The following is a 14748-nucleotide window of genomic DNA, read 5'->3' as shown; positions in this document are numbered from 1 at the left end:
ATAATAATAAATATAATTTAGTGAATAAAATAATAAAAACAAAGGTGCATAGATATACAAAATAAAAATTACATGATGTTATTTTCTTTTTAATATTTCTGAATATAATAACAAACTGTTTTATTTATTTGTAATATTTCTGAATATAATAACTAAACGTGTTTTATTTATGTATTTTTAATATTTCTGACTATAATAACTAAACGTGTTTTTGTTTATTTTTAATATTTCTGAATATAATAACAAACCGTGTTTTATTTATTTTTAATGTTTCTGAAAATAATAACTAAACGTGTTTTGTTCATTTATTTTTAATATTTCTGAATATAATCACTAAACGTGTTTTATTTATTTATTTTTAACATTTCTGAACATGATAACTAAACATGTTTTATTTATTTATAATATTTCTGAATATAATAACTAAACGTGTTTTGTTCATTTATTTTTAATATTTCTGAATATAATCACTAAACGTGTTTTATTTATTTATTTTTAACATTTCTGAACATGATAACTAAACATGTTTTATTTATTTATAATATTTCTGAATATAATAATAATAAAAGGCGTTTTATTTATTTTTAATATTTCTGAATATAATAACTAAACGTGTTTTATTTATGTATTTTTAATATTTCTGAATATAATTACTAAACATGTTTTATTTATGTATTTTTAATATTTCTGAATATAATAACTAAACGTGTTTTATTTATGTATTTTCAATATTTCTGAATATAATAACTAAACATGTTTTATTTATTTCTTTTTAATGTTTCTGACTATAGTAATTAAACGTGTTTTATTTGTTTTTTAATATTTTGAATATAGTAACTAAACGTGTTTTATTTATTTTTAATATTTCTGAATATAATAACTGTGTTTTATTTACATTTTGATCATAAAGGCAGAATTCCGGTTTACGTTCTGACGTCGGACGCGCAGTGGCCACCAGGAAGTGACGTCGCCCCGTCAGGCTGTGTTGATGTTTGTAGCTGAAGAACCGAACTGAAGCTCGAGACGCTTTTTGTTTGTGTTCAACCAAACCGTCGAAAAGGAACCGAGTCGGTGTCGCCGCGGTCCGTTTCGGTTCGTTAGGAGCCTTAGCTCGGTAATCAGAGCCGCACGGCCGGGCCGAAGGCCGAACACACCGAAACATTTGATCCAGAAGCGGAGGACTCGTCACCCTCTGACCCCCTCCCTGCCTCCTCTCCACCATGACGATTCTCCCGAAGAAGAAGCCCAGCTCCGGGGTCGGAGTCTCAGACCATGCCGATGACAGCGACCGTCGGAGCGGCTCCGACCCGCACCCGCACCAGCACCCGCACCCTCACCCGCACGCAGGGCGGACCGGAGCCCGGCCGAGGGCTTCCCCTCCGCCGTGGTCCTACCAGCCCGCTCCGCCCTCCGCCAGGGACGACAGGCGGAGCATCGAGGCGAGCTCCCGGCCGCAGCAGGCCTCTCCGCCGCCCGTCGGCTCCGTGTCCCCGGTAGGGCCCGGCGACGGCCGGGACAGCAGCGGCGGCATGGTCGCCGGGTCCCGCGGGGAGCTCGTCGTGTCGGCCGGTGTCGTCGGATGCGGCGGAGGCATCGGCAGCTGCTGCTCCGGTCCCGGGCTGAGCAAGAGGCGGCGGCAGGCAGGCACCTGCTCCGGCGGGGTGGTGGCGGCTCTGGCCGGCGGAGGCCAGCCCGGGGTGACCGGACCGGGAGGCGTCGGGTCCAGCCAGGACACGGAGGAAGGAGCGGGGAACAACAGCGAGGACGAGTACGAAAACGCCGCCCGGCTGCAGTCCATGGACCCGGCTACCGTGGAGCAGGTAGGAGCTAATGCTAGCTGCTAGCAGGATGCTAAGGAGGCTACACAGGTGAACTGTTAGCTTCACAGGTGAGCTGTTAGCTTCACAGGTGAGCTGTTAGCATCCAGAGCCTCAAAGGTCCAAACCCAGCGACAGAAAGGCAAAATAACTCGGTATTAATATCAAAATAGTGAATTAAACTCCGTATTTATTAATGAACTCAGGATTTATTCCAGCTTTAGCCCACATAAACACCTTCCTACATCATGTGTTAAAATGAGCTCAGGTCAAATCCTGGCCTCCTGTCATTAAACTACAGGTAACCATGGAAACAGAGCTGATGCTCAGGTACCTAACAGGTGAAATAAAGTGACATTTAAAATAGTATGAGGACATCTGACAGGCAGAGTCCTCTGTGACTAACGGGAAGCTTTAAAAATGTCTGAATCAGTGAATTATTATTGGTGGAATTCAGGTTTCTTTAAAACTCTCAGCAGCTTCTGGGCATTTTAGCTATTTTTCCTCATTAAAGGTTAATTTTTAACAGCAATCTAAAGTCCTGCAGCTGAATGGAGACAGAACAACATGAAGACAGAGAACTTGAGATGTCAGATGTCTTCGGTGTAGTGAATTATTTTGATTATTTATTTTACAGAAACTTTATTTTAAAACCTGAATCAAACCTATTTTCCACATCTGATAAAACACTGGACTAAAATAAAGCTCCACATACTGGAGATGTTTAATATTTACCTTTAAAGCCTCAACAAACTCAACAGTTTTGTGTTTCTTCTGTTGTTTTGTGTCTCGTATTTTACGTTTTAAGCGTCTGTGGACAGTTTTGTCTCCTTGTCATTCTGTGTCTCATCTTTGTTGTTTTCCATCTTGTTTTGTGTCTCTTCAAAGCAGTTTTGTCTCCGTTCTGTTGGTTTTGTGTCGCATTATTCTTCTGTCTCCCGTTCCATACGTCTTTGTGGTTTTTTGCTTGTTGTCGTCTCTAGTTTTGTGTCTTGTTCCTGTCGTTTTAGATCTTGTTTATGTCGTTTCTTGTCCCTTTGTGGTCGTTTTGTCTCCACGTTCTCTAGATATTTAACTGCTTTTACATTTTTACACCCTCCACTAACGCTGAGAGACGGTTTTGTCTCATTTCTGTTGTTTAGTTTGGTTGGTTTTGTGTCTCTTTCTGATGGTTTTACCTCGTCTTTGTCATTTTTTACTTCCTTTCTGTCAGTCTGTGTCTCGTTCTGGTTCGTTCTTCTCAGTTTTTCTTCTTTCGTGTGGGATTGTGTCTCATTTTAGTCATTTTGTGTCTCATTTTAGTCGTTTTATGTCTCATTTTGGTTGTTTTAGGTTATTCTGTCGTTTTGTTGTACGTGTTGTGACTCTCTGTGCTCATTTCGTCCTGTCTTTGTCTCTGTGTCATTTTGAGTCTCATTTTTCATATTTTGTTGACTTTGTGTCTTTGGGACGGTTTTGTCCCTTTGTGTTCACTTTATTCCATCTTTGTCTTTGTGTTGATGTCGTTTCGTGTCTCATTTGGTTGTTTTGTGATTATCTTTCATTTTGTGTCTTGTTTGTGTTGAGTCTCTTTGTGTTCATTTTGTCTTTGTCATTTTTCACGTCTCCTCTGTCGTTTTTTATTTTGTTCTGGTTGCTTTATGGTCGTTTTCCCTCCTCATCCTGTAGATGTTTCTGAGCCATGTTGCATTTATTTTATTGAAGTCTTCATCGTTCTGAACAAAATCTGTTTACAAGATTTTAAGCAATTTTAGACACAGTTTTGTCATTTTGGACAAATTCTAGGTACATTACTGTCTCTTTTCTCTTATTTTTTTAGTCTGGTTTCTTGTTTTGTGTCTCATTTTTGTCATTTTGTGTGTCATTTGGGTCGTTTTATGTCTTGTTTTTGTCCTTTCATATCTCTTTCCTTTCCGTCCTCATCCTGTAGATGTTGTTTCCAGACTTTTCCTCTCTACTCTGCTCATTATCTGTAGAAAGATGTTTCACCATCCTGAATTAATCTCCAGCTACTTGCTCCTCTGTTCTCTGTTTCTGCTGCATTTGTTTTATTGGTTTTCCTCTTAGTCTCTCTGTGGAAACAATGCCTGGAGTTCAACCTGAGAATTCTCTGTCAGCTGAATCAGTCCTAGAGAGCCAGTTGTGCTTTTATTTATTTTTTTGACAAACTGTTTATTTTTTGACCAGTTTTTAAAAGAATCCTGTAGAATGAAGTGACTGTGATGAAATGTCACGATTTTAAGTTTGTGTTTGGTTGTTTTTTTTTTCCAACAGAACCACATTTAACTCGTCTGAAATCTGAAAATCCCAAAATTTTTTTCTGTTTTTACAGTTTCTGGCTGATAATGCTTTCATATTGATGATTATTATAATTCTATTTATTTTGAAGATAAGCTGCCTGTCAGACCCAGTGCAGTTTAATGTAAATGGAAAATAGAAATTATATCAACATTGTTTCCTGATTAACTGCTTTTTGTTTATCAGTTAAGAACTCAGCTGTGTTTCATACGTGATGAAGAAAAGCAGCAGATCATCGTGTTGAGAAGTAGGGCTGCTACTAACGATGAATCGATGAATCGTCTGAGCACGATACGTCATCAAAAGCGGAAGTGAGCGCGCAATGCAACAGAAATCACTGTCTGAGCGGAGTGCGGAACACGGACGGATATCCACGCTGCATCTTACATGTATAGTATATTCACAGTGCAGCACAAAGATGTCTGCTTTGGATGACGTATCATGCTCAGACGATTCATCGATTTATCGTTAGTTGCAGCCCTAGTTCAAAATAATAATAACTTGCCCAAAATGACTCCAAAAATTGACCAAATATGTCAAACCTCTTTAAAATGCTTAAAACATTTCCAAAAATATTCCAAACTTGTCTTAAATTAGTTAAAATCCATCCAAAGTGATTCAAAAATGATCCAACATACCTCACATTTATCAAAAATGCTTCTAAATATGTCCAGCGACGTTTAGAAGCAACCTTGAGCACCAATTTTATGGAATATTTTTTTAGTCCATTCAAAGTTCCACCTTCATCCTGGGAATATTTCCAGAATTCCAGGTCCTTGAAGTCCATAGAGGAGAACGTCCCCTGGAGGAAGTTCTAGAGTAGACCTATGGACAACTGGACAGTTGTCCATAGGTCTACTCTTGAACTTTCTCCAGTTGTCAGTAGGTCTACTCTAGAACTTTCTCCAGTTGTCAGTAGGTCTACTCTAGAACTTTCTCCAAGGGACGTTCTCCTTTCCTGCTTCCAGTCTTTCAGTTTAGTCTCACTTAGAACATTCCAGGTCCTTGAAGTCCATAGAGGTGGATCCAGATTTATCACTTTTTAATGAACTTTTTCCATCATTTCTGAGCCTCAGAACTTCATCAGTCCAGCAGATTAGTGATGGGACGAACAACACTGGTGCGTCAGCACTGTGCCGAGCACACAAGAGTGAAACCCCGTATTGGTGCGTGTATCGCTTTAAGAAAAAATCATGTGACCGATACAGAAAGTGTGTCGATTGGATGTGCTGCGCCAAATTGTGTTTAAAAGGAAACAAACTGTATTGACATGTATTGTTGCTGTGTCTGTTTGACCTCACCTTGTTCAACTTCTGACTTCATGGATCGTTCCAATAAGAAGAAGTTTTCCCCAGTCTGGAATCATTTTGATCTTTTGACGGCAAATAAGGTAAATCTGTTTCTCCTTTGGGCATTGTTTACTGTTTTTTTAATTAAATATGTTTCTACTCTTTTCTGTAAGAGGTTTGATTGTTTTCAGATGGATTAACTTCCTATTTTATTGTAGGTGAAGTGTCGGCTCTGCTCCACAGAGACATCTTACATCAATAAGAGCACTTCATCAATGCTGAGGCATTATAGAGCTCAGCATGGCAATGAAGAATTGGCAGATACTCGTGTGAGTACCCCAGGTATGTTGAAATTCTCAAAAATTTGAATTTCCAAAAATAGTTTATTACACTCAAAAGGCTTTGTGTGACTCTGTAATATTGTTGGTAAAAATTACAGTACTTTAAGACGCTTTAAACAAAATATTTCCGTTTTGCTTGCAGTTCCTAACAAGCAAGCAGTGGATGAGGCTGTGGTCAACATGATCATCAAAGACTGAAAACACATATTTTTTGTGTTTGTTTGTATATTTCTGTTGCAGTTTGTCATGTGATAATAAACTAACAACTAACAAAGAATTATTTCTAAAATATTTGTTAGGGCACAATCTCTGGAAACCTCTGGATATGGAGGTTGAGGAGAACAACTCGACCTTGAATACTACAGCTGGTTCCACAGTTGAAGTCCAACGCTACCTGGCTGAAACCAACACACCCAGAGCACAAGATCCGTTACAATATCGGAAAAATAACCAGAAAACATATCCACACCTGTATCAACTCGCACTTAAATTTTTATGCACACCATCCTCATCTGTACCCTGTGAGAGAGTTTTTTCTAAGGCAGGGGAACTGATGTCCAAGAAGAGAAATCGCCTTGGAGCAAAGACACTACAAAAACTTTTGTTCCTCAATAAAAGTGTATGAATGAATCCATTTTTAGTCTGTTATTTCGTATGATTGAACACTTAAGTTAAAAAAATTCCATACATAAGTTAAAAATTGGAACTCTGAATTTTATTGTAGACAAATTTGCTATATTTTACATACCAACTCATTTTAGCATTTACACAAACAAAGCAAATTTAAAACTCTTCTCATAGACAACTTCAACTCAGCAAACAAATTGAGCAAATGAAATTAAACAATGATGAGATCATATTTTCAGTAAAAGACTAGCAATTAAATAAAGATTAAATATTATTTCACAGGCTGATGTTGGGTTTGCAGCATGTAAGCTTTTCCATCTTATTTTTATTTTTTTTTACCTGCAATGATAGATCTACTGCAGAGGTCACTATTGAGTGACCAACACAGTGTCAATACAGTGCCAACACAGTTTGGGTAGTGTGTCAATACACTCCTTGAGGCATCATCATCCCATCACTACAGCAGATAGAACCATGACATTTAGGAGGAAAAACACATCTGAGTTCTGGTAGAAACTGACACCAGATCAGTTTAAATCCATCCAGTGTCACAGTCTTTGTTCAATCGTCAGACTTTCACATCATCATTTTATGCAAAGATATTCTTGCTGAAATTAGCAGGATGTAAACTAGTTCCTGTAGTGAGGTGAGTTTTACATTCAGATGAACGTCATCTTGGAATCTGTGAAACTAACCAGTTCATCTAGAAAATTAAAACATACAGTCTGAATACAAACAGCTCATTACAGGTCAATTTATAAATGTGTTTTAAGTGAATGTTTAATGTTGAATGTGAATGTTCTTTACCTCTTTTTCCTCCTTAACCTCATTTACTGTTTTTCCTCCTTTACCCCCTTTACCTTCTTTACCCCCTTTACCTTCTTTACCTCCTTTACCTCCTTTACCACCTTTACCTTCTTTACTACCTTTACCTCCTTTACCTCCTTTACCTTCTTTACCTCCTTTACCTTCTTTACCTCCTTTACCTCCTTTACCTTCTTTACCTCCTTTACCTCCTTTACCTTCTTTACCTTCTTTACCACCTTTACCTTCTTTACCACCTTTACCTCCTTTACCTTCTTTACCTCCTTTACCTCCTTTACCTTCTTTACCTTCATTGCCTCCTTTACCTCATTTGCTTCCTTTACCTCCTCTACTGTCTTTACCTTTTTGTTACCTCCTGTTCCTCCTGTACCTCCTCTACCTTTCCGGTTAACACCTGACTCTGTGTATTCAGCAGGAGCACTGGTTTGAAAAAGCTCTGCGGGAGAAGAAAGGATTCGTCATCAAGAAGATGAAGGAGGATGGAGCATGTCTGTTCAGAGCTGTCGGTGAGCGACACACACACACACACACACACACACACACACACACACACACACACACACACACACACACACACACACACACACACACGCCTGGTCTGTCCTCAGGTGTGTCCCTGCAGTTACTCTGATCACCAGCAGGAGGCAGCGTTTGCCTACTGATATTTGTTTATCACAATTTGTCTCCATATAAATGTGTCAGATGTGAGTTTAGTTCATCTGAAGTCATCAACTAACTGTTATATTATAAAATATGGGTATTTGTAAAGATGTTTGTAACATTTTCACTAAATATTTCAAACATTTTGACATCATTTTCAGAACAATCTGCATGTTGACCCACTTTTAGCAGTTTTGTTTTTCACATTGAAATTTTAGGCAGTTTGAACAACAATATTTGAGGAACTATTGAAGATAAAAACCTGAAGTTTATGTCATTGATTCAGAATCTGGAATGTTGGACAAATAATCTCTGATTGTGGGTGATTTGAAATATGAGAAACTGTTAAGGTCATCATGAAAATTCCCATCTTTGAACTTATTAGCAAAAAATTGATGTAGAAGTCAACCAGTGATTATTTCTGAACCACATGTAGCTGCAGATCACAGTAATACAAATGGTAAATGGTCTGTATTTATATAGTGCTTTACTATACCGGAAACGATACCCAGAGCACTTTACATTATACATCACATTCACACACTGATGGTGGAAGCTGCCATGCTAGGCGCTAACCACGACCCATCAGGAGCAGTTAGAGGTTTGGTGTCTTGTTCAGGGACACCTGGACATGAACTCTCCAGGCCAGGATCAAACCGGCAACCCTCCGGTTACAAGACGAGCACTCTACCCACTGAGCCATGCCACCCCCTTACAAAACTAAACATATAGAATACTTTAATATGAAATAGTTGAAATGAAAAGTATTTACTGTATTTGTTCCACTTTCATATCTGAAGGAGCAGGTTGACAAGTCGAATCTCAAAAATATTGGTAGAGAGTCTGATCCAAGTAGAATAAAGTTCTGGAGTTTCAACGTGGTTCTCCAAACAGAACTAAGAAAATATATACAGTGGTATGTAAAAGTTTGGGCACCCCTGGTAATTTTCAAGATTTTCCTTTATAAATCGCTGGTTGTTCAGATCAGCAGTTTCAGTTAAATATATCATATAGCAGATGAACACAGTGATATTTGAGAAGTGAAATGCAGTTTATAGGATTTACAGAAAGTGTGCAATAATTATTTAAACAAAAGTAGGAAGGTGCATAAATTTGGGCACCCTTGTTGTTTTGTTGATTTGAATGCCTTTAGCACTAATTATTGGAACACAAAATTTGTTTGGTAAGCTCACTGACCCTTGACCTACATACACAGGTGAAGCCAATCATGATAAAGGGTATTTAAGGTGGCCAATTGCAAGTTGTTCTCCTCTTTGCATCTTCGCTGAAGAGTGGCAACATGGGAGCCTCAAAACAACTGTCAAATGACCTGAAAGCAAAGCTTGTTCAACATCATGGTTTAGGGGAAGGATCCAAAAAGCTAGCTCAGAGATTTCAGCTGTCAGTTTCCACTGTGAGGAACATAGTGAGGAAATGGAAGACCACAGGCACAGTTCTAGTTAATCCCCGGAGTGGCAGCCAAGAAAAATCTCAGATAAGCAGAGGTGAAGGATGGTGAGAACAGTCAAACTCAACCCACAGACCAGCTCCAAAGACCTACAACATGATCTTGCTGCAGATGGTGTCACTGTGCATCGTTCTACTATTCAGCACACTTTGCACAAGGGGATGCTGTATGGGAGAGTAATGCGGAAGAAGCCTTTTCTATGTACATGCCACAAACAGAGTCGCTTCAGGTATGCTAAAGCACATTTGGACAAGCCAGCTTCATTTTGGAATAAGGTGCTGTGGACTGATGAAGCTAAAACTGAGTTATTTGGACATAACAAGGGGCGGTATGCATGGAGGATGAAGAACGCAGCATTCCAAGACAAACACTTGCTACCCACAGTAAAATTTGGTGGTGGTTCCATCATGCTGTGGGGCTGTGTGGCCAGTGCAGGTACTGGCAATCTTGTTAAAGTTGAAGGTCGCATGGATTCCAGTCAGTATCAGCAGATTCTTGCGAACAATGTTCAAGAATCAGTGACAAAGTTGAAGTTGCGCCGGGGCTGGACACTTCAACAAGACAACGACCCTAAACACTGCTCAAATTCTACTAAGGCATTCATGCAGAGGAACAAGTACAATGTTCTGGAATGGCCATCTCAGTCCCCAGACCTGAATATTATTGAAAATCTGTAGTGTGATTTAAAGCGGGCTGTCCATGCTCGGAAACCATCAAACCTGACTGAACTGGAGATGTTTTGTAAAGAAGAATGGTCAAAAATACCTTCAACCAGGATCCAGACCCTCATTGGAAGCTATAGGAAGCATTTAGAGGCTGTTATTTCTGCAAAAAGGAGGATCTACTAAATATTGATGTAATTTTTCTGTTGGGGTGCCCAAATTTATGCACCTGCCTACTTTTGTTTAAATAATTGTTGCACGCTTTCTGTAAATCCTATAAACTTCATTTCACTTCTCAAATATCACTGTGTTTGTCAGCTATATGATATATTTAACTGAAGTTGCTGATCCAAACAACCAGTGATTTATAAAGAAAAATCTTGAAAATTATCAGGGGTGCCCAAACTTTTACATACCACTGTATTTTTATTGTGCGCCACGTGAAGCATGGTGGTGACAGCATCATGATTATAAAGCATGATGGTGGCAGCATCATAATGTGAAGCACGGTGGTGGCAGCATCATGATTATAAAGCATGATGGTGGCAGCATCATGATTATAAAGCATGGCGGTGGCAGCATCATGATTATAAAGCATGATGGTGGCAGCATCATGATTATAAAGCATGATGGTGGCAGCATCATGATTATAAAGCATGGTGGTGGCAGCATCATGATTATAAAGCATGGTGGTGGCAGCATCATGACGTGAAACATGGTGGTGACAGCATCATGATTATAAAGCATGGTGGTGGTAGCATCATAATGTGAAGCTGGTGGTGGCCGCAGCATCATTTTTTTTTGTTAATGATCTCAAAGGTGGAACTTTTCATGACAGTTTATATACTTAATATTTATTAATATTCCATATTCAGAATCAGTGACATGATGAGAAATAACAGAGAAACTTTCAGGTTTTTATCTCTAATATTTCCTCAGATGTTGCTCAAACAGATTTAAGGTGAGAACCAGCTTCAAGAACATGATCTCTGAAAGTATTTAAAATACCAAACTAAAACTTCACTGATATCTTTATCTATCTCCGTATTTAACGCTGTAAACATTTCAGACAAATCTGAGCTGGTCGCTCAGAGACTGTTGTAATAGTCTGATGGTTTAAGGTGGAATGATTCCTCCTTAATAAACTCAGCTGAACGAAGGCAATCAGAATTTTAGTTTTCACAGTTTCTGTTCACTGCAAACGCTTTAGTTTTTGTTTAATTTTAAGATTAAATCTGGTTCCTTTTTCCAAATGTACGTCATGTCACAGATGTGGAACTGTTAATTTTTAAATTATTTTAGAGTTTCTGGCTGATAGACGGGGTCTTTATGGAGGTTTTACGGATAATGTGACTTTGGAAGCTTCGATTTTGAGGTTTAATCAGCTGCTGTGACTGAATACAGACAGTAGGGGGCGCTGCTGCGACGCCGACTGTTGGCCTGTGTGTGTGTGTGTGTGTGTGCATGCGTGTGTGTGTGTATGTGGTGGAAAGCCATGTCTAAATGTGGGTTACAGTGAAAGACGAGTGTTTTCCTTCAGGAGTGCTTTCAGTCGAGTCCAGCTTCTGTTTGAGAGAATGGCCTTTATGTGGCTACAGTTATGTCATCACACTGACCTGAGAGAGAGAGAGTGTGTGTGTGTGTGTGTGTGTGTGTGTGTGTGTGTGTGTGTGTGTGTGTGTGTGTGTGTGTGTGTGTGTGTGTGTGTGTGTCACCTGTAAACTCACACCTGTCCTCCTGATGTTATATAATAGATAATAACCTCCGTTTGTCCCTGAGGCTTCGTGTTAAAATCGCAACGATTCATTCACTCTTAACCGAAACCGTGGAGTTTCTGACCTTTTGTTTGTTGTTTTTTTAAATTCATAAAACTCCACATTAGTTCCCGCTTTTGGCCGAACGTCTCTGCTGGATAATAAGGTCATAAGTGTGTCAACAAACAGACAAACATCAGACAGAATAAACCAGAAATAAGGTTAAAGATCTGTAGCAGATTCTGAATATATTTAAAATGATGATCATCAAACAGATTCAGTAAAACAGGCTGATGGTTTCAGAAACAGGATTAACATGACCGTTTTTTTGGGGTTTTTTTTTGTTTTTTTACAAAAATTTACTAAATTATTGCACTAGCAAGTTATTTGGCAGAAATATAAACGATAATAATACAAACAGATGCACCTATATGTGAACATTTATGAACCCACATCTATTTAAAACAAAAAGGAACAAACAGACGAAAAGACAGACGAGATAAAAAAACAAAAGGATTGTTTACGTATCAACCAGATCAGGAATATAGTCCTTTACAACTCACCATCCATCTGTAAAGCAATAGTTCTATAGATCCACTCCCTTATTAAAAATATATACAACAAGAAAAGTCCTCAGAGGGCACAGTCCTCCTCCAAGGCTGCTCATTCCCCCATATGTCAGAAATGCAGCATTTGTTTGTTAGTTATTGATGATCAGAAATCGCAGCACCATAGAATGTGTCCGTTTAATATAGATGTACCCACAAACAAAATGACTTTGCTCTGAGAACACACGTGTGTTCTGCATGTGTACGTTATGTACGGCTCCCGGATCACGTGACCTAAATATGTAGAGGGTAGTGGGAATTGATGGGACTCAGAAACACCCCCACAATTTAATCAGTTGTTCCTTGTATCATTTCTGACGGATAAGTCCTGATAAGTCCTCAGACACCAAATGAACTCATAAAGACACAAAATGACCAAAGTACGGCACAAAGCAAATACAAAATGAGGAAAAACAACCAAACTGGGATGTAAAAAGATGTAAAATGACCAAAATGTCACACAAAGACCATAAAATGACATCAAACAACTGATCAGCCACACTTCAGATTAAAACTCTGATTGGTTAATTTGTCATCCGACTTTCACATCAACATTTTCTGGATAAAATGAACAGTCTGTAAATGAGCTGTAGCCGGAAGAGTTTTAAATTCTGATGAATGTATTTTAAATGAAGTCTGGTTCTTTAGTTACATCTCTGCAGCTCCACAAGAACTGAACACGTTGTTGTATTTCTATTTCTGTTGAAGTTCAGGCTTAAAAAGCAATACAGCAGATATTAATCAGAGATCTTTCCAGTTGTCAGTAGGTCTACTCTATAACTTTCTCCAGTTGTCGGTAGGTCTACTCTAGAACTTTCTCCAGTTGTCGGTAGGTCTACTCTAGAACTTTCTCCAGTTGCTGGTAGGTCTACTCTAGAACTTTTTCTAGGAGATGTTCTCCTTTGTTTCTTCCAGTCATTAAGTTTAGTCTCACTTAGAACATTCCAGCTCCTTGAAGTTCATAGAGGTGGGTCCAGAAAAACCAGAAAATTCTACGAAACGGCTGAAGTTCATCAAAAATGCTTCAAAAATTTCCCTAAATTACTCTAAACTTGACCAAAATGACATAAACCTTTCAGAAACAATTGCAAACCTGTCTTTGCAAACCCTTTAATGATCAGAATTCTACCTTCAAACTGAGAATATTTCCAGATTTCCAGGTCCTTGAAGTTCATAGAGGAGAACATCCCCTGTAGAAAGTTCTAGAGTAGATCTACTGACAACTGGACAGTTGTCGGTAGATCTACTCTGGAACTTTCTCCAGTTGTCGGTAGGTCTGCTCTAGAACTTTCTCCAGTTGTCAGTAGGTCTACTCTGGAACTTTCTCCAGTTGTCGGTAGGTCTGCTCTGGAACTTTCTCCAGTTGTCGGTAGGTCTGCTCTGGAACTTTCTCCAGTTGTCGGTAGGGTGCTCTGGAACTTTCTCCAGTTGTCGGTAGGTCTGCTCTGGAACTTTCTCCAGTTGTCGGTAGGTCTGCTCTGGAACTTTCTCCAGTTGTTGGTAGGTCTGCTCTAGAACTTTCTCCAGTTGTCGGTAGGTCTGCTCTAGAACTTTCTCCAGTTGTCGGTAGGTCTACTCTAGAACGTTGTCCAGGGGACGTTGTCCTTTCCTGCTTTCAGTCTTTAAGTTTAGTTTCACTTAGAACATTCAGAACTGGAGACTTTGAGGTCTGAAGTCTAAAATAACTAGTATTTTAAAAGAAGTCTGGTTCTATAGACGTCTCTGAAGGCTTAATGAAGTCTAAATTTAACGGCGTCTCTGCATTTAACTTCCAGAAGGCTGCTTCTCGTTTCTGGTTCTTCTCGGTTCTAATTTCAGTTCGATTCTTTTCTCAGAGAAGCTTTTCACAGAAATCAGCTTCTGCAACTCATTTGTTTGTTTGTAGATGCAGCGTTTCAAGTGTTTTCACACCTGCCGTCCACTTCCTGTTTCAGGTGTGTTGCAGTGTGTATATATGTGTGTCGGTGCTGCCCAACCTCTGGTCCAGACCCTGCAAGAGGCCATGAGGTGGTTTTTAAGTGTTAAGCCACCAAAGGAGTTTCTGATTGTTTTGCTTTTGGTTCAGTTTTAATCTAAAGTCCTGCAGCTCTTTGAAACCAGAACATAAAGTAGAGAACTCAGAATCTGTCATCTGGACTCAGAAATAGTTTTTACAGAAACTGTAAAAGCCTTTAATCAGCATGTTTTCAGACGTCCCAACACTGGACACAAATGGTGGCTCCAGATACTATTTATATTTAATTACTTACATTTTCCATTAGTTTCTATCCTGGTTTTCTCTCTGCTCTCTGGAAACACTGCCTGCATAAATTTAGTTGCCTGACTGACACAAATTTGTAACAAAACAATGAAAATCCCCACAAAAATGCAGAAAATTAACAACGACTCACAAAGACTCA

At 39.1% G+C, this 14748-nt stretch overlaps 1 protein-coding gene across 2 annotated transcripts in view; it reads left to right on the top strand.

The window, feature by feature from the left end:
- Nucleotides 1-970: 970 nt before the first annotated feature.
- otud5a (OTU deubiquitinase 5a) overlaps nt 971-14748 on the top strand; it is a 31145-nt gene continuing 17367 nt past the window's right edge. The window contains exons 1-2 of one of the 2 annotated variants that reach the window (XM_023262532.3): nt 971-1820; nt 7613-7703. In XM_023262532.3, the coding sequence (XP_023118300.1) occupies nt 1221-1820; nt 7613-7703 (691 nt within the window). In that variant the 5' untranslated portion in view covers nt 971-1220. Of the gene's footprint in view, nt 1821-7609; nt 7704-14748 lie in introns of both variants that reach the window. The other variant, XM_023262531.3, reaches the window with a different exon arrangement.

This window comes from Amphiprion ocellaris, chromosome 8, assembly GCF_022539595.1.
Source record: "Amphiprion ocellaris isolate individual 3 ecotype Okinawa chromosome 8, ASM2253959v1, whole genome shotgun sequence".
Classification (NCBI taxonomy): Eukaryota; Metazoa; Chordata; class Actinopteri; family Pomacentridae; genus Amphiprion; species Amphiprion ocellaris.
This window is presented reverse-complemented; position numbering and strand designations above follow the sequence as displayed.